The sequence below is a fragment of the Diadema setosum genome, chromosome 4 (assembly GCF_964275005.1).
Source record: "Diadema setosum chromosome 4, eeDiaSeto1, whole genome shotgun sequence".
Taxonomy (NCBI): Eukaryota; Metazoa; Echinodermata; class Echinoidea; order Diadematoida; family Diadematidae; genus Diadema; species Diadema setosum.
Window position 1 is genome coordinate 12,603,584 of NC_092688.1, and position 23,511 is coordinate 12,627,094.

At 37.2% G+C, this 23,511-nt stretch overlaps 2 protein-coding genes across 2 annotated transcripts; both read right to left on the bottom strand.

Moving 5' to 3' along the window:
• Positions 1 to 6,862: 6,862 nt before the first annotated feature.
• Positions 6,863 to 17,713, bottom strand: LOC140227620 (probable G-protein coupled receptor Mth-like 1). The gene is made up of 4 exons (XM_072308037.1): positions 17,694 to 17,713; positions 8,861 to 8,949; positions 8,151 to 8,599; positions 6,863 to 7,018 (listed from the first exon to the last, which is right to left on the bottom strand). The coding sequence occupies exons 1-4, from the start codon at positions 17,711 to 17,713 to the stop codon at positions 6,863 to 6,865; spliced, it is 714 nt and encodes a 237-aa protein (XP_072164138.1).
• A 1,030-nt stretch (positions 17,714 to 18,743) lies between these two features.
• Positions 18,744 to 21,921, bottom strand: LOC140227621 (adhesion G protein-coupled receptor E5-like). Its single transcript, XM_072308038.1, has 2 exons — positions 21,532 to 21,921; positions 18,744 to 18,998 (listed from the first exon to the last, which is right to left on the bottom strand). The coding sequence occupies exons 1-2, from the start codon at positions 21,919 to 21,921 to the stop codon at positions 18,744 to 18,746; spliced, it is 645 nt and encodes a 214-aa protein (XP_072164139.1).
• Between the last annotated feature and the right edge of the window lie 1,590 nt (positions 21,922 to 23,511).

Here is a 23,511-nt window from a genome sequence, read left to right on the forward strand (position 1 = left end):
CTTCATCGTATCATCTAATTTGCATATTATGTATTATTATGTTGTTTATATCTCTGTTCTCTGAAAATGATGTGAAACTCTAATTCTCCATCAATGACTTTTAGAAGTATATTGAACTTCCGGATTAGCATAACAAATCGTACAAACAGGTCAAACTTTACGGATCTTTCCATTGTCCAGCTCAGTAGGGACGAATAGTAAATTAATGTACAATGTATTATGATTATAACAGATCACGTGACTTTCAGAAGTGCAGTGTATCTGTCATATCTTACATCTTCACTAGAAAATGAATGAAGAAAAAGACGCAAAATATTAAGAATTTGATTACCCGCATCTTTTTATATATTTGGCTTTGAAATTAATGCCAACGTGAAGAATACGCAGTGATTATCAGGACATAGAGTAGTCACAGATTAGAATCGCAACACGAATTAAGTATGATGTAGATCTGTTCAATGTAGATCGTTGTTTCCTCCAGATTTTTTGAACAACTCAAATTAACGCATTCGATAGATCTGGATTGCGACACATTAACGGTGTTCACATTATTTTCCTACAACATCATCACACATATTATGCATGATGATGACCACTGTTGCTCACTTCATTTCTTTTCGGAAAGTATGTTGCATTAAGAGTCCACGCAACCAATTCTATATTATGGGCATGATTCCAAAATATGAATAACGGCGCAATTTCTATGCTTGTTTAAGAAGAACGGCAGTCCCGGAGATTCTTAGAGAAGGGGCATAGACTTGCAGAAAATAGGCAAAATAGGCAAAATATTCCATTCACAGCAAACAGCACTATTATGTCTGTGTATTCTATTTGAATTATGATCCATGTCAATAAAGTCCATCAAAGTTGCCCAATGTCGACTTTTTTGTCTGAGTTTGCTTGCAATAATGTCTAAGGGACTCCTAGGTCTTCAACAGTATAATTCATATTAGTATTTATGTCCTTGCTTTCAACTTAAGATGCAGTCAAGATCGAGCAATTGTACAAGACATATTATTTTGGAACACCGAGATAATTTGCTTGAAAAAAAAAGGGGGGTCCAGAACAACCTCAGTCTTCGAAAATCTGAGCACCAGATTGCTAATGTATATGAATTTTATTTGTATCAAATTCCTCTAGTTTCTACTATATCGGTTACTTTGCAGATCTGTTATACTGTCAGCGACTTTAGCTTGTACAATGTTATACGTGGTTATCGTGGTCAAGTGTATACAAATTATATAGCAGAAGCCTGGTACAGAAATGGATTAATCTAACCTTTGCGTAACTAATCATTTAGAGAAGTTGAAATGACAATTTTTATCACTTCTTTAAGAATAGTTTCCATTTAAAATTTAAAACTTCTTTAAGAATAGTTTCCATTGTTTTTACAGCGATAAGAATGAGAAAATGATTCAGAATGTAATTAACGGATTGAATCTTTTAATTTAAAATCTTGCGGCACAAAATCTAAAAATTGCGGCACAAAATTAGAACTATTTCAAAATAGGATTCATTGCGCGCATTGCAATCCTTTGCCAAACTTCGAAAAAAGAAGTATCATTATCACAGCTAGTTATTTCCTACAAAACAAGCAACTTCGAAGTTCCGCGGGTCTCTTATTGCCGAAATTATGGCACACGCGTACATGTGCACAATCACTTATGTTTTCACGGCAGAGACTTCTGCAACTTTTGCTGGGAGATTTTCGAAATTTTCAGTGAAATAATCTATATAGTCTCCAAAATACCATACAATAGGCTTACTATATTGTTATACTAAGATACTACCCCTACACAGCAGTAAGACTATTAATGATGAAAAGTCCAGTGTGTTTACCTGTTTTACATTCAAAAAACGAGGAACAATATCAGGTGATGATTAAATGCTTATCCAAACATCCAATCCTTTGATCCCGGAGATACGCATACTATACGAAAGCATTCCATCATGAGTAGTCCGCAAAATGAAATTCACAAGACTGATTGTTTGGCCAAGGAGGCTCGGTTTGGCTGTACCTCCGAACTGTTCTCGAGTAAAGTACACGGTCCAAAGTGACATGGTGACGTGAAAGTCAGGCAGTGCTAGCACATCAGCGCCACTTGCAAATTTATCTTGGAAATGAAGCCCTTGAAACCGGCGATAAAGCAAAAACGAACAAATTTGCAATTGTGCTTGGTAAACAGCTTAACATTGCCATGGTATGTTAGCTTATATTTAAAAAAAAACGCCCCCCCCCCAAAAAAAAAAAAAAAAAATAGTAATGTCGTTATGGCGACTGGTATGATTCCGTCATATCTCATTGTTCTCCCAGTAGGTCTGAAGTATATCTTGACAATGTGAGACGACAGCTTCACAAGCTTGGCAAAAAAAGAAAAAAAAAAGGTCATGTTTGACAGTTTTAGCTGCACAACTACAAATGTGTTTGAGTGTTTACATGTACCTTCCTTGAAGCAAGATTAATTTGAGCATTTCCCTTGATCTTTATGCTCTTTGATCCCATGGTCCATAACTTTCTTCAAATCACCCAGGTGGTAATAATCATTTTTTTTTTCTTTGAACTATTTTAGAAATATTGGGAAATGCTGACATGTGATATTTTTACTTGACCATTGACATCTGACTCAATTCTTTTCCTACAGAATCGATGTGCAATAATGCATAATCTGTACATATCTACCGTAATTAAATGAATATGCATTGAATTTGCATCCAAGGTGTGAAGAAAATAGCGTAATTTCAGCGTTAAATAGTAGAATTTTAGCATTTCAACTTCGCTTGTAAACCTTTTTGACCTTTTATATCATTTCTCGAAACTTTCCCGAGACAATCTTTATCATGTAATACATGTAATGGGTAAGTTAGGGAAATTGTCTAAGGGCATTGCAGGAATATGGGGGAAATCATAATGAAATTCTAAGAATTTGAGGTTGACCCTTAAACTTTGACCGTGAGCGTGCATGTGCACTCAAAAGTTGATAGGCACAGCTTCGTTCACTCACACATGCATAATCATACTAACTTTCATCAGGGAGGTCGTCTCACCTCCCTGCTGTCATTTGGATATCAAATCAGGGAATGTCACCTCCCCGATCAAATTGATTTGACTTACGCCGCGTCCACAAAATTAATTACGGACGGAGGAAGGAAGGACGAATGGACAATCACCTAAAGCAGTCATAATGCCCGCGGTTACACTTCGTGGCATAAGAAAACAGCAACAAACAAATATGACCACAGTCAACCAACAACACAAACAGATACCCCACAAAAAAAAAAAAAACTTCCTTTCGATCGATATCGACAGAAAATTTTAAAGTTTGGATCAGCACTTGTGATTGTATTATGTTGGGTCATTGTGACAATGAAAGAGTCAATTAGCCTTGGTTTTTAAATTGTTTTTATTTGTCTCCTATTCAGCAATATATTGGTTTCCTTGCAAGCGTGACAAAATGGATCACATTACTACAATATATTATAATAAAAATCATTACTGATTACTTTTTGCAATGTGTATGAAGGTCACAGCGTCAGGATTCAATCATGCCACTCTTTTGTTAGATTTACACTTTCTGATGGTGATGTTCAATACTGGCATGGCATATAATACAAAAACGTTCAAGGTTAACTGCAAAACTCAGTCTGACTGAAGCCAATCGTGCCAAATGCAGCTTAGGAAATGAGTTATATCGTATTATTTTCCACGGTGATGCTTTACGAAATGGGTTAGTCTTGTTTTTGTATTTGTTTGTTTTTTGTTTTTGTTTGTTTGTTTGTTTTTGGTGTGCATGCAATAGTCAATTCTGTTGGTTTTCATTTGGTTTCAATTATTAAGATTGAATGGTTATTATTCTTATCAAGATTGAATAGTTATTATTGTTATCACTCAACCCGCTATCATGTCAGCTTAAAATGGGATGCTTATTTCGTGATTATGCGTAGAAATTGAGTAGCCCATATAAAACTGAGAGTGCATGCATTTTTTGGTGATTGCTTATTCTTCCCCAACTTCTTATCTTAAAGAGTTTTTACCACTTCGAATATCCTAGCTGCAAAACTCTGCTTCCTTATCTTAAAACGTTTTTGTCACTCACTCTGAGTTTATGAACCACACCACCAAAAGAAAAAAAAAATCATTAATATTGGTAGACATGAATTTTCTTTATAACGTTTGCCGAAATCAGCTTGCTAATAGTTGTCGACTATTCTACTTTTTCTTAATTGTCAAAACTAGTGTTGAATTCTACTTTAACTAGACCATATTTAACAACATACACTATTAAGTGTTTATAGAATTCGCGACAATCTATACACTTTGATTTGATTTGATTTGATTTGATTTGATTGGTTCCTGCATTATATAATTGCTCATGCAGATACATACACATATATCATCATATACATTGATGGTGCCGTAGTTATATATACATAAACATTAATTGTTAACAAAGTAAGTTTCTTCATTACCTTTAGAATATACAGCAATACAGTTTCTTCATTGCCTTTACAATGTACAACAGAACATATCAGCGATGCAGTGAATAACACAGAAGGGCTACAGCTTAAGCATTGCTCGATTTGCATGCAGCCCTCGTGCCTTGATTGCAAACATGATACAACGGTTATATTTCATAATCGTATTTTGTCTATAACATATAGGCCCTATAATAAATCTTACACTCATCGGAAAATGATAAAAGTACAGTCTGTTGCCAACAGCCAACTAACATGACAAAGAAATCAACACATACAATATATTACAAAACATTCCCTATGCGGGATTGCTTTTTTTTTTTTTTCAGCTGAAGCATCATCAAATAGTGTATAATCAATTTTTCATCTTTTTTTAATAACCATAAACATCTTTTAGAATTATATATATATATATATATATATATATATATATATAGTAAATACACTGCATCGCGTGTGCGCACGGTTACTGAAAAGATTTGTTTATTGCAGAAGCAGACAAACAAGATAGTGTGAAATGAGTTCACCTTATAGAGTTTAACATTTCCACTGTCTACATGCAAGTTACAAATCTCCATGATACATATATAAGAGCGCTGTCATCTTATTTTACTTAACAGGGGGTACGTTTTCACGCCTTATGCATACAAATCATACATCGACATGAAGGTTCATCACGTCACATAAATCTGGAACACTGGCAGGGAAATGGGTTAGAGCTGTTCGCGGACTACAGTTAACTTTGCCCAATGCTTGGCAACCTTATCAGGTGTATTTTCGTTTTATTGTAATGATAATTTTCAGTTTTGTAATTGGCCAGTCAATATCATAATTATTACCTATCCCCTAGGTAAATTAAGAAAATAATGTGAATACGGCTATACACTATGATATAGATCAAGCCACATTTGACTACCTGTAGATCATCAACATGTCGAATGATTGAAACATTGTTCATCAATGTATATCATGCGAACTTCAAACATCTGAACGCTTTTACACTTCATTTTTACTTCTGTTTAAATTTGGAGAGTTGTAAAACTGATGGTCACTGTGCAATACTGGTAATTGAGCACAAATGGACTAGTCATTGTTTGACGCGTAGTGCTGCTGTAAGTGGTCGACCTTATGAGTTGATTTATCAGCGTTCTTCTGCGGTGCGTGTAACCGACACCCAGCGACGTCCTGGAATGTTTTCTTTTCGTGGTGGATCGGAATGTTTACAATTAAAGCAAGGAGGTGGGGAGAGAGATTCCACTCTTTCTCTTCCCACCTCCCTGTGTAAAGTGAATGGCGAAAACCGGAAGATTGCACTGTTTGCCCACATTGTTTTGTGTACGGTACGGTGTGTGTAACCGACACTCAGCGACGTGGCGAAACGATTATTGACTGCTGACCTTTGACCCTGCAAAATAACAACTGCTGACCTTTAACCCTGCAAAATAACAGCTGCAATTGCCTCCCAAAACTACCTCGTATAGGTAATAATTATATAATATTGACTGGCCTCGAGGGAGATACTAGAAAATATTGCCCAAACTGAAAGAATATTGCACGGGCAATATTCTTTCAGTTTGGGCAATATTTTCTGGTATCTTCCTCGAGGCCAGTCAACATTATACAATAATTATACAGATATTATACATCTTACCAAGGACAGTGGCAGCATGCAAATCACTTCGTTTTTCATCTTTGCAAGTTCATCTGCAGGATCCAGTGAGGCTAGGATCGCAGCCGGTGGGCAAATACAACGCTTGATGTTTAAAAAGAATTAATAATATTGAAAAAAAAGGGCTAACATGAAATCATACAATCAAATAAAAAGTGATATTTTATATTAGTTTTGTAAGAATTCAGACTTGGGGAAAAGGTGGGCAGTTGCCCAACTCCATGAAAATCTTTGAAGGGGCGGGGGGGGGGGCAATATTTGCCCCCCGCCCCAAATAATCCCCCTTTATACTGACAATTCTCTTGCTCTTTTAATAGAAAAGTGAGTAATCAGAAGAAAAATAGACATTGTCAGATCAGCTTTATAAGTAATCATTAAATATCGTCCCTGTTCGAAACAAAATACCACATTTCCGTTTATGGTAGACAAACCTCTGCATGGCGTCATGCATATGCATTTGTCCAAAGTGGGTGTGGCCTGTTGGGCGAGAAAGAATACGGGTTTCTTGTTACTTTAAATCTGATATCATTGGTGGTAGTGATTTGTTTTGTTATCAGAATGTATGACATGTTATTGTGCCACCAATGTTTCCTTTACTTTCGTAATAATGGAATGGAACTAGACGCTTGATTGCGCTGTGTTATGAGTGGTCCGAGCATTTCCTTCTCCTTGGCCGGACGATGTACGGGTCTCTTCTTTTTCTTTACGAAATTTTTCCCTTCAGAGGGCGATGTTTCGCTTGCTGAAACCGAACACGAGAAGTAGCATAACTCCCTGTAAAGAGTTGACAGGCGTGAACACGTACCAAAGTTCTCGGATCTTACCATAGTCACAGACGAAGGCGAGTGCCCAGGTGAAGCCCATGATGCAAGACAGCTGAGTGAGTAAAATAAGCGAGTGATATATAAATGCAAACAGAGGAAAACTTACCCAAAATACATTTTTATAGGCCTGTTCATGTATACGCACGTGCATCCCCAAACAATGCTTGGAGAAGGCAAGTACCATTTGCACTAACGAAAGAAAACAAACACACACGCAAACACGCATACACGCAAACACACACGTGACCACTGTTTATGACTTTTACTTGAATATTCATTACTTTTACTATATCTCTTCATTTTAACGTGCTCATTTCTTCTTCTTCTTTTTTGGCCCGATCTCTTACCTTTGAGACATGGTATAAGACAATGAATTGTAGAAGAGATTATCATTATGCAGGGCGATGAAAAAGAATAACTGTATTCACCATTATGAGCTAAGTTTAAATCACTTTTGTTGATATCTCAGCCATTTGAAAAACAATTTTCATCAAATAAACGATGAATCCTTTTTAAAATTACATGTTCTTTCATATTTCATAAGAGGTTTCTCATTATCTCACTTAGGAATCTTCAAAACATGAATCCCCACCTCAACCAGTACTGTACAGTGCCTTTAAAATATTTTATAACCTTCCAATTGACAATGACATCATAAATGTGTTTAAAACAAAGAGTTCACAAGGTAGCATTGATTTTTCTCGATGCCATGGATACTGTTCAATCATATAGGCCTATAACCGTTATGCATTAAAGGGACTGTACAGTACTGGTTGAGGTGGGGATTCATGTTTTGAACATTCCTAAGTGAGATAATGAAAAGCCTCTTATCAAACATGGAAGAGTATGTAATTTTAAGAAGGATGCAACATTTATTTGATGAAAATTGGTTTTCAAATGGCTGAGATATCTAAAAAAGTGCTAATAATAAAAGGCGACATGCCACAACTTTATTAGGATCTCTTTGTTTCACCTTGTTTTTGGATATCTCAGCCATTTCAAAACCGATTTTCATCAAATAAACTTTTGATACCCCTTAGAACTGCATGCTCTTTGACATCTCATAGAGTAGTTTCTGAATATCTCGCAAAACGTTAAAAGCTAAATCCTCACCTCGTCCAGAACTGTACACACCATTTAAAAGATCAATAACCGACCGCACTTTCTCTCATATATCCCCATACCTTTATGTAAAGAAGCAGATCTTCTTTTGCCTGGGTGATCACTAGTCTATCCTTCCGCACCATCTCCGAAGCTTTCCTAGTCATTCGGATTCCTCGGACTGCAAACAAGATGAGGTTGACGAACAAGAGACAAGCAAAAGGAACCCCGAAGCCATACAGACTAGCATTACCTCTAGTAAGCCAGCAGACCCCATTCTTGCCATATCCAAACGTTACGGCAGTACATTGGCACAAGTCGATGGTCAGGCAGATACCAACGATGACAGCTGGAGCTCCCCAGGCGTACAGAGAATACCAGACAAAGTAGCCTGTTGAAGGGAGGTTCACACGGATTTTTGCTCGAGAGCCAAACGTACAACAAAGGTCGATAGCAAGAACGTTCATCCAGAAGAATGAAGAAAGCCAAAAATAGTGTGACACAGCAGCTATGGTCTTGCAGAAGGTATTTCCTTTGACAATTATCGCGTTTAAGTGAATCAGTATAAACACAACCAGTAATGAAAGTGATAGCGAAAGAACGGACTTTCCAGATACGTTTCTTTTCTTCGGGAACATGATGTAGGTAACAATGAGAATGAGGAGGGAGAGTATTGACAGGGAAATGCCGACTTGGGAGATAATATTGAGACCCCTTGGAAGATCACTGACATGATTCACAGTAGTCAATCGACAGTATAACGCCGATCCGTCCGGCATCAGCGAGAACTCACCAGCTTGAAGTACGATATCCTCCGCAATCAATCTCAGTATCAACTCTCCACCATCCCCAGTGACCACTTCAAAGGACTCGGCATATAGTCTAAATTGAGAGTCACACGACAAAGTGTCTAGAACGTGACACAACGACTTCGCTGTGTGGCGCCTCACAACAAAGCTTCCATTTGCACTTGTGGCATCAATTACGAAAGGTTGCAGAAAGTCACCGGATGTGTTGCCTGGAACCAAGGGATCTACATTCGAGCAGTTCCACCCTGCCGGAGCCTCGATCGTAGTTTTGAAAATCGTAACATTTCTAGAAATGGGAACCTTGAAACTAGAGTTCAAATGACTATCCGAAAAGTTTAGTTTCATTAAGTCTGTTCTATTCAATCTATAGTCATAACAAATCTGACATTTTTCATTCTTCGATGTCACTGGAGACGATTCAACCTTTTCTTGAAGCATATTTTCGGTATTTGGATTACAGATTTCCTTTGACAAAAAGGCATCTTGGCCCGCAGGCAATCCAATGACATTAGCCAGATGCGAAGAAATGCGAGATTTATCCTGACTGGTTAGACTTGTAAGGAGATGGCCATCGTCATGAGAATAGAAGAAAATGCATACTTGAACAAACTCTCCTCCTAGCATGGGCTTACAATGTTGAGATTCGACATCGAATGCAAATCCGTGCCAGCAAAATACAACTTGACATGTCTTAGTAAAGGGATCAAAGACTTCGTGTCGTGCGCACGTGCTTGCAAAAACAGAAATCTCAGTGGGACTGAAAAGAAAATACCTTCCAATATTGGTACCTACATTCATAAATTCTGTAGACTTTGGATCACAATAAAATGAAAAATGACGGCATACATCGATACCGTTGCAGAATGCACAATGAAGATTCTGATACACGTTGATTCCATATACAACCATTACCGGATCAAGGTATGACGGGCAAGAAGCCTCAGTGTAACCATCTGGTGAAAACGACTTTGAGCATGTGGTAAAATGGGTCACATGACAAGGCCTTGGAAACATGTCAGTAGAAAGATCGTTTGGTTTCACAACTTGAGATGGAAAGCAATCCCAAGATTCCGACAATTCTTTTAAATCATTAATTGACGGTGTAAATGAGATGAAATCGAGGCACTTCCAGTCCAAAGCCCATGGCTGAAGATCTGCATAACGTATCCCGTGGCAGAGAGCGCAGTAAATGTTCTTGAAATGTCCAATCCCGTGAACAGTCACGGGTGTGATGAAGTATGCGTAATCAGCTGTACTAAGAGAGGCAGATTGCTCGCAGTTTATGCGGAGTCTACTTTCTTTGGGGACGCTATCAGGGCACAGCGATATCATATGGAATGCTGCAAAGTAATTCATGTCATCAAGTATCCTTGTGCATGTCATGTAGGGAATGTATTCGTCTTCCCATGCCATGTTTTCTGGTCGAGTTTCTTCTGGATAGGGAAAAGATTTCTGGTTCAACGTTCCATTGTAAACTGCCTCTTGGCGATCTGCACAACAATCCCTATACTTCACGCAGTCTTCATCACACTTGCACCAGCGCTTTGTCCACTCGACTGTACAGGACTGCAAGCCAGTGTCAGAGAAACTATCAATACGTGGACAAATCAATGGAAGTTGGAACCTGTCTCCATTTTCCTCGCACCATATCGTATCTAGGAAACAAAATACAGGATAATTCCGCCAGTGACCAATGTTTCTTTTAACGAAGCATGACCCTTGTCTGATTTTTCCACGCTGCTCTCTAATTAATAAAAAGAGGACAAAAATACTAATGGAAATCTTCTCTGGGAAGCGTAATGATGAGGCATACGCCTTTCACCACTGTAAATCCCATTGATAAAATGCTTGATAACGTGTGTTGCGGCACAAATTGTCGGCCCAGCACAATTGTTCCCTCTGCAGGCGAAAAAAATAAATTGTGCTGCTCGTGCAGTTCCCAATTTTGGTGACAATTTGTGCCAGCAAAATGAGACATAGCTGCACAGATTGTTGTCGGTCGTTGTCTTCAATTTAGCAGAAGATAATGCGAAGATGTATTACGTATTGTGAGGTTGAGGTGGTTGTTCCCTTGTTATGCATGGGTGGGCCAGGTATGACCGGTAAATGATGTGTATGTATGTATTTTGGGGGAGCTGTATGGTATGTGTTGTGTATGGTGTGTTGGTACGTATATATGACGTGTATAATATGTGTGTGCGCATACCTCTGTGTGTGTGTGTATGTGTGTGTTTGGAGTATAGTAATATGTGTGGAATCTGTGTGCATGTTTGATGGTTGATTTTTTTTTATAATTCTGTATTCGAATTTCGAATTCTTCATATTACAAAATTCACATTCACATTGTGCAAAATAATGTCAGTCTTACATTGTGACTCTTTGTTTTAACTAAAGAAACGAAATCCGTTTTTTTCACACACATAATATTGTCACAAAATGTCCGCCAGACGGGGATATGATAGTTTGCTCAAAGCAACTGGGTATATTCAATTACTTGTTTCTCGAAAGAAAAAAAAATCGAGGCCTTTTGCGAGAACACACACACACACACGCACACACCACACACACGCCCACTCACGCCAATATGCACCCCCATGCCTTCAGCCTTCAGCCTTCAGCCCTCAGGTTTCAGGTTTTATTCACTTTTGAATAACCCTGGCTGACGTGTAGATTGCCACTTCTTTTTCTCACACAATAAAATACATCCTAATCATACGTCATAATGTGGAAGTGGTGGAAGCAATAAAGATTTAAAAATGACAAAGATGTGACAATAACTCGCAGATACGGCGAAATCAAGACAGCAAAAATTAAGTAAATAAATAAATAAACAATCTCATCCTCAGCCTGCATCAAGTATTCTCACTTTAACAAATGCATTCCAACTGTTCCTCTTTTGATAGCTATCTCATTTTCTTCTTCTCTACACATCCTAAATGCTTCATAACATCATTAAACTTTGGTACCTCCCTTCTGATCTTGCTAAATATAAAATATATTTAATCGTGAATACACATCCTTTGATTTTTAACGAGTTGCCCCGTATACCTGTATAAACAACTTCCCAATTCATATTTCCCAGTTCTCCTTCCTTAAGTTTCTCGATATTAATTTTACACAATTCCTGCACTATTATATTGATACACTCTCAAAATAAATGCGAATATGTTTCAGAGCTTTTACTGCAGAAAGAACAGAGATCATCCGAAACAAACCCAAAGTTCAACAGATTGACTTTGGGGTAAAGTGCACAATGAAGGAGTTTCAACTAAAATTTCATAAGATTTGGGATAAGAGTTGTAACTCTGGGTCGGAGAAAAAACTATCTTGGGTAATTTTTGGTGAGAAGACTAATTACACTGTCGATCTCATACTTCAAATAAAGACGATAAATATAACTGCTGTAAATCAGTTAAAAATGCTCTCTCTCGAAGATGTGTCACCAATACAATTAATTTCCATATAATTTTAACCAAATATCATTAACCTGAAAGGTTTGGTACTAACCCACGACAAACTAAACCGTCCACTTTTCAAAATTACATCACAAATCCTCCAGACATATTTAATTTCCTCACTACACAACCCTCCTTTTGGAAAATAAATAATTGGCCGTATGCCTTTTCCATCAAAATAATGACATAATCTATAAATATTTTTCTAAAAAAGATTTTTATTATATATCATTTTATCTTTAAGTAAAAAAAAAATGTCTATCATTAAATACTATTTCATTCATATTCCCATCTTCTAAATTTTGCTAACTTCCCAAATCTTGCCACTCTTGTAAAAGCTCTATATAAAATTTCGGAACTTTAAAAAAAGAATTTTTTGGTTTCAAAATTACGCTGACAAATAAAAATCCCACCGACTGACCTAAAAACATAATGAAAAATACTTTTTCAAGGTCATATCCTTTTCTCCACAAAAGAGTATTTTCACCACATTACTCCTAAAGCCTTAACAAGCAACCCCAAATTCATCATTCTAAGTCCCCATTCTCCATAATCTTTATACAAAATAACACTTTTAATACCGTCTGTTCCTTTCCATAAAAATAAAAAAAAAATGTTTTAACCTCTGCAAATACTTACAGAGGAATTGATGCTAACCCCGCCTGAACACAAACACACGCACACACACAGACAAACGTAACATGCATGTAACACACACATACCCGCCATTTACGTTTACATCCGCCTTCATACACATCCCTGCACACACACACTCACACACTTTCACATACAGACATCCCTCACAGCCTATTTCCAGGCCATCCATCATCCAACCACTCCACACACACATACACGTCCCTCAAACCCACACCCCATCCACCCACTCCTCTCGTCTTCACGCGCACCTCACACGTTAACGTACATACACACACACACACACACACACTCACGCACACAAACGGACACTCAATTATCATGTGCTCGCTCACATACGTACTTCCTCGAAACCTTAACGTGACTGGCTTGTCTGCATGGATGTAGCCATGTCATTATGTGTTGGTATTCTAATGCCTATGTCAAGAATGATATTACCCCCCAAATGTACTTCGAGGGCGGGCGACAATATGTGCCGTCAGCCCTCTGCACAAATTGTCGCCAGGCGACAAATTGTGGAGGGGCGACAATTTGTGCCGTTAGGTATCTGCACAATTTGTCGCCCTTTTCAGGGGGCGACAATTTGTGCAAGGGCCACAATTTGTGTCGCAAAAGACGTAAATGTACCTCATAATTTTACATTATGACTAATTGAGATGTGTGTTGTTGTTTTTTTCATGAAATAGGCCCATATATGTCAAGTGAAGTGTAAACATCTAACTATGCTAGAACCTGAACATGACTTTTTACAATTCATTTTAGGAGGGTTTCTCGAGAATTACTCTCGAGATCCTTTTCTTGTCGTTTTTGCTTTTGTTTGTTTGCTTGCTTGCTTGTTTGTTTGTTTATGTAAAATAAAGCAGAAGTGGACAAGAAAAACAATTTTTTCCATCCGGGATGTTTTCATAATTCCAAAGTGCATATATACGCTGTCGGAGGCCATTTATTAAGATGGTCACAGCAGGCTTGCAATTAAGAATACCAAGACATGAAGTGTGTGAGAGTAATCATTGAGAGTCGTGAAACCTACCTGTAAATTCTACGAGTTCTTTCCCAGCTAACAAGCACGGCTCGCAGAGTAGCACGAAGATGATGATTTTTACCATATTGCTCTCGTAATTTCTTGAGAAATGCATACTCTGTGATGAAATCTGACAAAGGTTTGCGAACAGATCCAAAATCATGCAGCATTGTCGAACAGAGAAGTTACTGAGAATCGTGGATCACTTTTTTGTCTCTCCAATGGTGATTACTTTCCTGCACGTATTTACATACTACATGGATGATTTTTCCACTGGTAGAGAACGCCTGTGAAGGTTTCCAGCAACAGTACAAGTTGAAACTAATAAATGTCATTGTCACCTACGAGGTATATGCTGCCATTATGATAATGAATGTAACGGATATCGTGGGTTGAGAAAGATAAGGGCGTTAAAGCCAAAGTACGGTTCTCAGAGGGTCCTGAAATTCATCTGCCAGCACTTGGAATTTTAAACTTCCATTACATCGAAATGGTATAGAAGGAACTCACCCTGCTGACACGATTTACCGGGAAGATGAGTTTTTCTGGAATGTTTCGTATTGTCGAATGATCGTTGTACCCGACTTTTATTCCAGTGGAGTCCTCTTGCTCCCAATTAATCCACGCATTCAGCATTGTTGAAAGGCAGAACGTAATATGATGATCGATCAACATTGTCTGCATGCAATTCACTTTTTTTTTCATACTCTTTTATTGATTCCATATTCAAATACATGAGAAATGAAAATCAAAATTTATATCTACCAAAATCAACACAAGTCAGCATTACATACCGGTAATGAAATTCAATGAAATTAAAGCCAGCCGTACTTTCAGCGAACAATAAATGGTATGATTAGAATACCTTGTCACACCATAAATAAAGCTTTTTGAAATGGAGTCTATTTCCATTTTTTTTTCTCTGTAACAACTAGCCAGCGGTAGAAACCAATGCCACTACCATTCTCCCTATCACACCCTCCCATCACAACCCTTCCCATAATTTGCTCTACCTCTCCCATCCCATCCTCCCTCCCTTCCTGTGGATATGCCGCTTCGGATTCTTCCATACTGATTTTCATACTTAAAGATTTTCCCATTTACTAAAATGAATAGATAAAGTTTCCCTCATTGATCTTAAGTTAATGTATCTTTTAAAATATTATTTCTATTCCATTATATGGAGGCGCGTTTTTATGTTCTCTGCTCTCAAATATCAAATATTCAACAAGAATTAAAATATGAAATAAACAACATTTAATATGAAATAAAAAATTAATGGTAGATGTTTTCCCTTATTGTACTCCTCCATCCCCAACACGATTTCATCTAAAGTACATTTCCGTAAATAAATATCATCTTACATTCTCCCACAATGATACCCAAATCATCTTCACGTGCTTGCAAAGATAAAATAAATGTTTACATGTTTCATCTTCTTCTTTTTTTCACAAAAAGAACATGAATTACTCGAAAACAAACCAACCCGAAAGAGATGATATGCATATACAACAGTATGCACCGGATGAAATTACAAGTCTTCAACTTCAACTTTATTTTCATTTCCCTTAAATTAACAGGGAAAATTATATACAATGCATTAACAGAACAGTCATATTTATAATAATTTCAATAAGTGAATTAACAAAATACATGTGATCACGAGTAACAACATAACTGCATTTTGTAAGGTATACACATACTTTCATAATCAGCTATTATCAATGTATATTGTCTTGGCCTTAAAAATATGTTTTCGATCTACTTGACACAAAAGCCATAATTTCGTTTAAATCTATTTAAAATAACGGTACTCCACTTTCCTCTTCTTTCAGAAATTGCCAATTTTACTGGTTTTAATCTTCGATTGCTGATATAAATTGTTTTCTCTTATAATTAAATCAGTTTCCGAAATGTCTCTTTTTTCTTTTCTTAGATTTCTCCTCCAAACCATCATTACACTTTCATGAATAATGCTCTAACACTAAAAGGTCATTCATTCCTAAACCGAGTTCTCCAAAATATCTATCACATTTCAATTCACCATTATTCACCATTATTAGTTTATATGTTCTAATCTAAATTAGTTCTAAACTAAGGGATAGTAACAACCAATGTAAATATTGTAATCGTTATAATCAATGTTAAGTATTGTCAAATGTACAATTTGTGAACAATAGTTATAATAATTTTCTTTTCAGACTATAAACCACCGTTGTAAACCGTCTACAGTGTAATTATGTTTGCTGAGAAAAATGGCGATATCTCCTTATATCAATATTTTAGGATTTATTGCAAAATTTTTATATTGTATGTTTTGTGATACGACTGACCTACACAGTCATATGCATCATAATTTTCTTATGTGATAACTCTTTTTTTTTGTAATCACTGCGCCCATAGGTTAACAATTCCTTAAAGTTTATACAATCATTTTTTTTTGTTCATTCCGTTTTCCATTTCATTTCAGTCTTTTATTGTCCATATCATGGATATTTACAAAAAGTATACAATATACAATTACATCAACAGCATTCAAATGACATTTTACAGGACATTAAAGAGACATCTTTTTGCCAACCTTTTAAAACATTTTTCTTATATCAACATCAACTTCCAAACATTCAACCTATTGATATATCTTTATCTTTATCTTTATCGAAAACTAATATGGGTGATTTATTTAGTATCTTGGAGAAAAAAACATACAAAATCCTGCAAATTGTTCTTCTGTAATCACAGGATAAAATAAAATATATAAACAAATATTCTTACTCTGATCAGATTCTATCTCTTTCAACTTCTCAGCATATCGCATTAATCATAAAATGAATAAACAGCATCAGCTACACTAATCCAACACCTTCCGTACAACCTCGAGCTCAATCTTTACATCCTTAAAAACCTTCCCAAGTCCTACAACATTATCATTCAATTCAATCAATCAATTAAAAAGATCCAGTCATAATCAAAATCACATTTTTTGGCCTACATACTTTCAACAAAAAAAAAACAACAAACAAACATCAACTATACAAGAAAAAATCCGTACCTTCTCACCAACCTCTTCATTACATAATTCCTGTTTAAACCCTATCAATCAAATTAGTCAAGTCAATAAATCATTATCATTTTTTCACAATATCTAGTTTACCTACATACTTTCAAATATATAATATATGCATATATACATATACTGTACAATACATTGCATATATGTAAACAGCAGTCCAATTTCATGTAGACTATTTGAAAAACATCATATTATATATGTTTCTTCACAATTCACATCATATTATATATACTTATTATGCCTTTGCTTGCTTATCAACATATACAATTTTCTCTCCATCGGATTTTGTGTCCCCCCCCCCCTTTTTCATATGTTTCATTTTAATTTCTTGTATTAATATCATTATTGTTATTATTATCACATTGTCATCATTATTGTGTATATATACTTTGATATACTTGATTACTTGCATTTGTTGGTTGACTCTCACTTTCATTTTGTTGCCTCCTCTTGGTACACCTTATTAGGGCTCACCTTTCTTTATCCCTCTGTTGTTCCTTATCTTGTTTGATTTTGCCTCCCTATTCATCCTTTCCTTCAATGGTTGCCCCCTGGTCCTCAAAATCATTACTTCTTGTCTGTCCACCCTCCTGCTCTAATCCGCCTCCGTTTACCTGTTGGGCTCCTTGCCCATGACCTCCTTACCCTCTCTTTTTTTCATTTCTTTGTTCTGTGTACCCAGCCTGTCCCTGACTATTCTTGTTGTGTGAATTCCTTATAATATTATTTGATTGCTTTCCCTGCCTGTTTGTCATTTTGCCTCTTACGAAGATTCTGCTAGGATCGAAAGCTCATGCCCCGTTTGACTCCATTTTACTCCGTATTTGACGTATATGTGATTTTCACTTCCAGCACAATACAGCACAAAACATGGAATCAAACAGAAACTGACAGACACAAATTGCGTGTGAACTGGTCGCTACAGCGCCTTGAGCACGTTAATTATGTGGAATTGGCGCATTATTAGTACCCTCTATCTCTATTATTATTATCATTATTATTATTATTATTATTATCATCATCATCATTATTATCATTATTATTATCATCATTATTATTATCATTACAGAGTAGCGTCCTCTTTTGTTGTTGTTTTCGCTGTTCAAATACATGTTTTGTGAAATAATGTTTGATTTTCAGTGAAAATGTAGAAATGAAATAAAGCTCAAACTTACACTGAGATTGAAAGAGCCTTCCGTCCGGCACCTAACTTTCGTCAAACAGTGATATAGCTACTTCACAAAACCATACTTTTTCGCCTAAATTTCCTCCTCGTTCATATTTGACATCTATATTTACAGACAGTCTTGGGAATGTAAATTATCAAGCAGCAGTATTATGAAATAAGACACGGTACAAAGGTAACACTGACTGAAAATTTTATGTGTTAAAGTTTTTAGTTAGGTGTGATTATCAAATGTTAACTGTTGCAAATATGCTTTACATGAAAACATTACATTTTTTTTTCTTTTGGGATTATCAAATCAACCTGCTCATTTGACGTTTAAAGGACAAAATGATAGCAAAAAAAAGTGAGTAATAAGAAGAAAAAAAAACGCTATCAAATATGCTTTTAAGTTAATAGAATTGTACATATCGTCCCTGTTAGACAGAAAATAAGACATTTACGTCACTGTAGTAAACAGACGTCTGCATGGGATGGACTAGACGACTGATTGCGCTGTGTTGTGAGCTGTCGGAGCAACTCCTCCTTGGGCAGACGATCTGCTGGTCTTTTCTTTTTCCGTACCGATTTTCTCCCTCCAGAGGGCGATGTTTCGCTTGCTGAAACCGAACACGAGAAGCAGCATAACTCCCTGCAAAGAGTTGACAGCCGTAAACACGTACCATAGCTCTCGAACCTTACCGTAGTCACAGACGAAGGCGAGCGCCCACGTAAAGCCCGTGATGCAAGAAAGCTGAAATAGTGAGTGATAGATACAGTGTACTCCCGTTAAAATTCCTCGGGACCGGCGATTTTCTTTCGTTGTATCGAAATTTCGTCACAAAGGAACATTACAGGGTAAAAGCAGCTTGACCTATAGGCCCTAGATGATAATTTTAGGACCTGAATTTGAGAATTTCGGTATGACCGTGTTCGGTACAACGAAAGTGCACTATATGTGCAAAACACACACACACACACACACACACGCACCGAAGAATACACAAACACTAATTGACAACTCGACCCATATCATATTCACCGGCGACGTACACATACACTAAACACAGACATTCGCACATACATACACACACACACACACACACACACAAGTACATGACTGTGATCGCATAATGATTACTGTTATGGATGGTCGTAACCACTTCCCATGATGCGTCATATCCAGTGATATCCAAGGGTGGTATTCTGAACACCGTTTTATCTCTGTTGTAACTTGTGTTGTAACTTGTGTTGTAAGTCTGTGAGTTACAACACCGCTATTCTAAAAACAGTTGTAAATTCAATTTTCAATTCAATTCAATTCAATAGTTTATTTATTTCCATCATCAAAAAAAAAAGGAAAAAGTTGACATGATCCAAAGTGATGGAATTTTTTTCTTCATTTCTCTTACACTCGTCTGATAAAGGATAAAGGATAAATCAACCAATAAGATTGCTCCCTTGGGCAAATGCGCCTTGCTTAACTCTGCGCGTTTTAACAAGCGTTCATTCTCTGGCGTGCGCACAAATAGGACAATGGCATGCGCAGGTAAAGAGAGCCAGAGATAAAATAAAGTTACAACAGAAGCTTGATCATTATGCCTTCTTACCGGTTTTGACGTATAGTTGGTGCGGTAGGGGATTCGCAAAGCTATCTAAGATTGAGTCTTTTTATTTGAAATTTTATTTTAAAAATAAGAAGATATCTGGCGTTCATAAGAGGAACCCAAATTTCATGGTTTGTGGGGAACTTCACGCTTCTAAATTAAGTTAAGCCCTTGCAATGCCATGTTGTAATTATTATTATTATCATTAATAATAATAATAATAATAATAATAATAATAATAGTGGCTACTTCTATAGCGCACAGGTCCACTTTTTAGTGCTCATGGCGCTTCAAAAAATGAAAAGATATCATATATTTACATGCATATACATATTCAAACATTTCAACAAAGAAGAAAATGGTAAGCAAAAACAAATATAAACCAAATAAAGATTACAACATATAGCAATTAAAAATACAATATTGATCCAATATTAATGACATACAGCAATTACAGTCCTCAGTATGAAAGGAACAGATAAGTTTTAAGTTTGGATTTGAATGACTCTGTAGATGACAGTTCCCTTAACCGAAGAGGTAACTGATTCCACAATTTTGGTCCCATAACGGAAAAAGCACGATCACCATACCCATGCTTTGTTTGGAGTAAGAATGTACCTGATGATGATTATTATTATTATTATAATTGTTGTTGTTGTTGTCACTATCTTCACAAGATATCTCTTGGAGATCAATATCACGTCAAGTTCCATCATGGAACCTTAGACTTCTAATACTTTTCTCAGGATTCGCGCCATCCCCAGCAATAAATATTTTTCAAACACCCAAAGGTATTGATGATTTCTTATTGGTGAAGATAGTGAAATCGTATAAAAAACTGTTTGATATTTTGAAAGATATTTTTGAAATGAATAGTGCTTAAAACAAACTGCCGACGGTGCCGGTAACCTTTCTGTTCATGTGTTTGTGTTTTCATCTATGTGCATAAATATGCTACGCGTATGTACCTGCAATGTTACTGTTTCCAAATTTTGTATTGTGGAATGAGTTTACATTTTGTCAAACTGCTATCTTTTGCCTTTCTGTACATAAATTGTTTTTATTTTTTGTATATCTTTTTTATTTCGAACTCGCATACCACAATATTGAGTTAATGAATTATCTCACTATCTAACATAAGTTGGAGCGAAAGTTACAACGGAGCTAAAACACCTTCCACCCTGTTTTATCTCAGAATCATAAATTTGCACGGGGCATGACTTACAACAGAAGATAAAACAGTTTTCAGAATAACGTGTAACCTAATGGGTGTTCAGGTGTGCGCCCACTGTTACGCGCGTGCGCATACCCTAAGACAATGGTATGCGCAGGCAAAGAGTGCGCAAGATAAAACACAAGTTACAACAGAAGTTACAACAGAAGTTACAACAGAGATAAAACGGTGTTCAGAATACCGATTTGTTACAACAGACTTACAACAGAGATAAAACAGTCTCAGCATACCACCCCAAGACTGTATCCACCTTCGATTTTTCTAATCGACCATGACGTCATGGAAATGTTAAAGGTGAAAGGTTGCCATGGTTTGTTTTTTGTTTTTTTCTGTGCCATGAATAATGTTCAGGTATATAGTTCTAGGCCTGTAAGCCTAATTATGCACTATAGACGAACAAGTTTCACTCACGAATATCGTTACCTTACGTACAGAAATCTCGTTACCTTTATGTAAAGAATGAGATCTTCTTTCGCTTTGGTGATCGCTGGTCCATCCTTCCGCAGTATCTCCGAAGCTTTCTTAGTCATTCGGATTCCTTGGACTGTGTCTGCAAACAAGATGATGTTGACGAACAGGAGACAAGCCAAAGGAACCCCGAAGCCATACAGACTGGCATTACCTCTAGTCAGCCAGCAGATCCCGTTCTTCCCATATCCAAATGTAAAGGCAGTACATTGGCACAAGTCGATAGTCAGGCAGATGCCAACAATGACAGCTGGAGCTCCCCAGGCGTACAGGGAATACCAGACAAAGTGGCTCGTTGAAGGGAGGTTCACACGGATCTTTGCTCGAGAGCCAAACGTACGGCATAGGTCGATGGCGAGAACGTTCATCCAGAAGAAAGAAGAAAGCCAAAAATAGTGTGACGTAGCGGCTATGGTCTTGCAGAAGGCATTTCCTTGGACAATTATCGCGTTTAAATGAATCAGTATGAACACGACTAGTAAAGAGAGTGAGAGCGAGAGAACGGACTTTCCAGATACGTTTCTTATCTTTGGGAACACGATATAGGTGAGGATGAGAATGAGGAGGGAGAGTATTGACAGGGAAATGCCGACTTGGGAGATAATGTTGAGACCCCTTGGAAGGTCACTGACACGATTCATAGTAGTCAATCGACAGTATAACGCCGATCCGTCCAGCATGAGCGAGAACTCACCAGCTTGAAGTATGATATCATCCGCAATCAATCTGAGTGTCAACTCTCCGCTTTCACCGGTGACCACTTCAAAGGACTCGGCATGTAGTCTGAATTGAGAGTCACATGGCAAAGTGTCTAGAACGAGACACAATGACTTCACTGTGTGGCGCCTCACGACAATGTTTCCATTTGCACTCGTGGCATCTATTACGAAAGGTTGCAGGAAATCACCGGATGTGTTGCCTGAAATCAAGAGATCTACATTCGAGCAGTTCCACCCAGCTGGAGCCTCGATCGTAGTTTTGAAAATCGTTACATTTCTTGAAATGGGAAATTTAAAACTAGAGTTCAAATGACTATCAGAAAAGTCTAATATCATTAAGTCTGCTTTATTTACTCCATAATCATAACAAATCTGACATTCTGCATTCTTCGATGTCATCGGAGACAAATCCAACTTTTCCTGAAGCATGTTATCGGCATTTGGACTACATGATTCCTTTGACACAAAGGCATCTTGGTCCCCCGTCAATCCAATGACATTAGCCAAGTGTGAAGAAATGCGAGATTTATCCTCACTGGTCAGGCTTTTATTTAGAAGGCTATCGTAATGAGAATAGAAGGAAATGCATACCTGCAAAAACTCTCCTCCTATGATGGGCATACAACGTTGAGTTTCACTTTCGAATGCAAATCCGTGCCAGCAAAACACAACTTGACAAGTCTTTGTAAGGGGATCAAATGCCTCATTTTGTGCACACGTGCTTGCAAAACCAGAAAGCTCGGTGGGACTGAAAAGAAAATACGTTATAATACTACCACCTGGAATATAAGGTGATGTAATCCATGGTTCACACAGATATATATCAAATGAATATTGACGGCATACATCAATATGGTTGCAGTATGCACAATGAAGATTCTGATACACCGTGCCATCATCACTCAATACTGGATCATGGTATGACGGGCAAGAAACCTCAGTGTTACCATCTGGTGACCACGACTTTGAGCAAGTGGTGAAATGGGTCACAAAGCAAGGCCTTGGAAGCATGTTGGCAGAGAGGCTATTTGGTTGGATAAATCTAGACCCGAAGCAATACGAAGATCTGGTTTCATTGACGCAATCCCAGTCCAAACCCCATGGCTGAAGATCTGCTAAGGGTATCCCATGGCAAAGAGCACAGTGGGTGTTCTTGAAATGCCCAATCCCCTGAACAGTCACGGGGTTGATGAAGTACGCGTCATCAGGTGTGGAAAGCCAGTCAGGAAAGTCATGTTG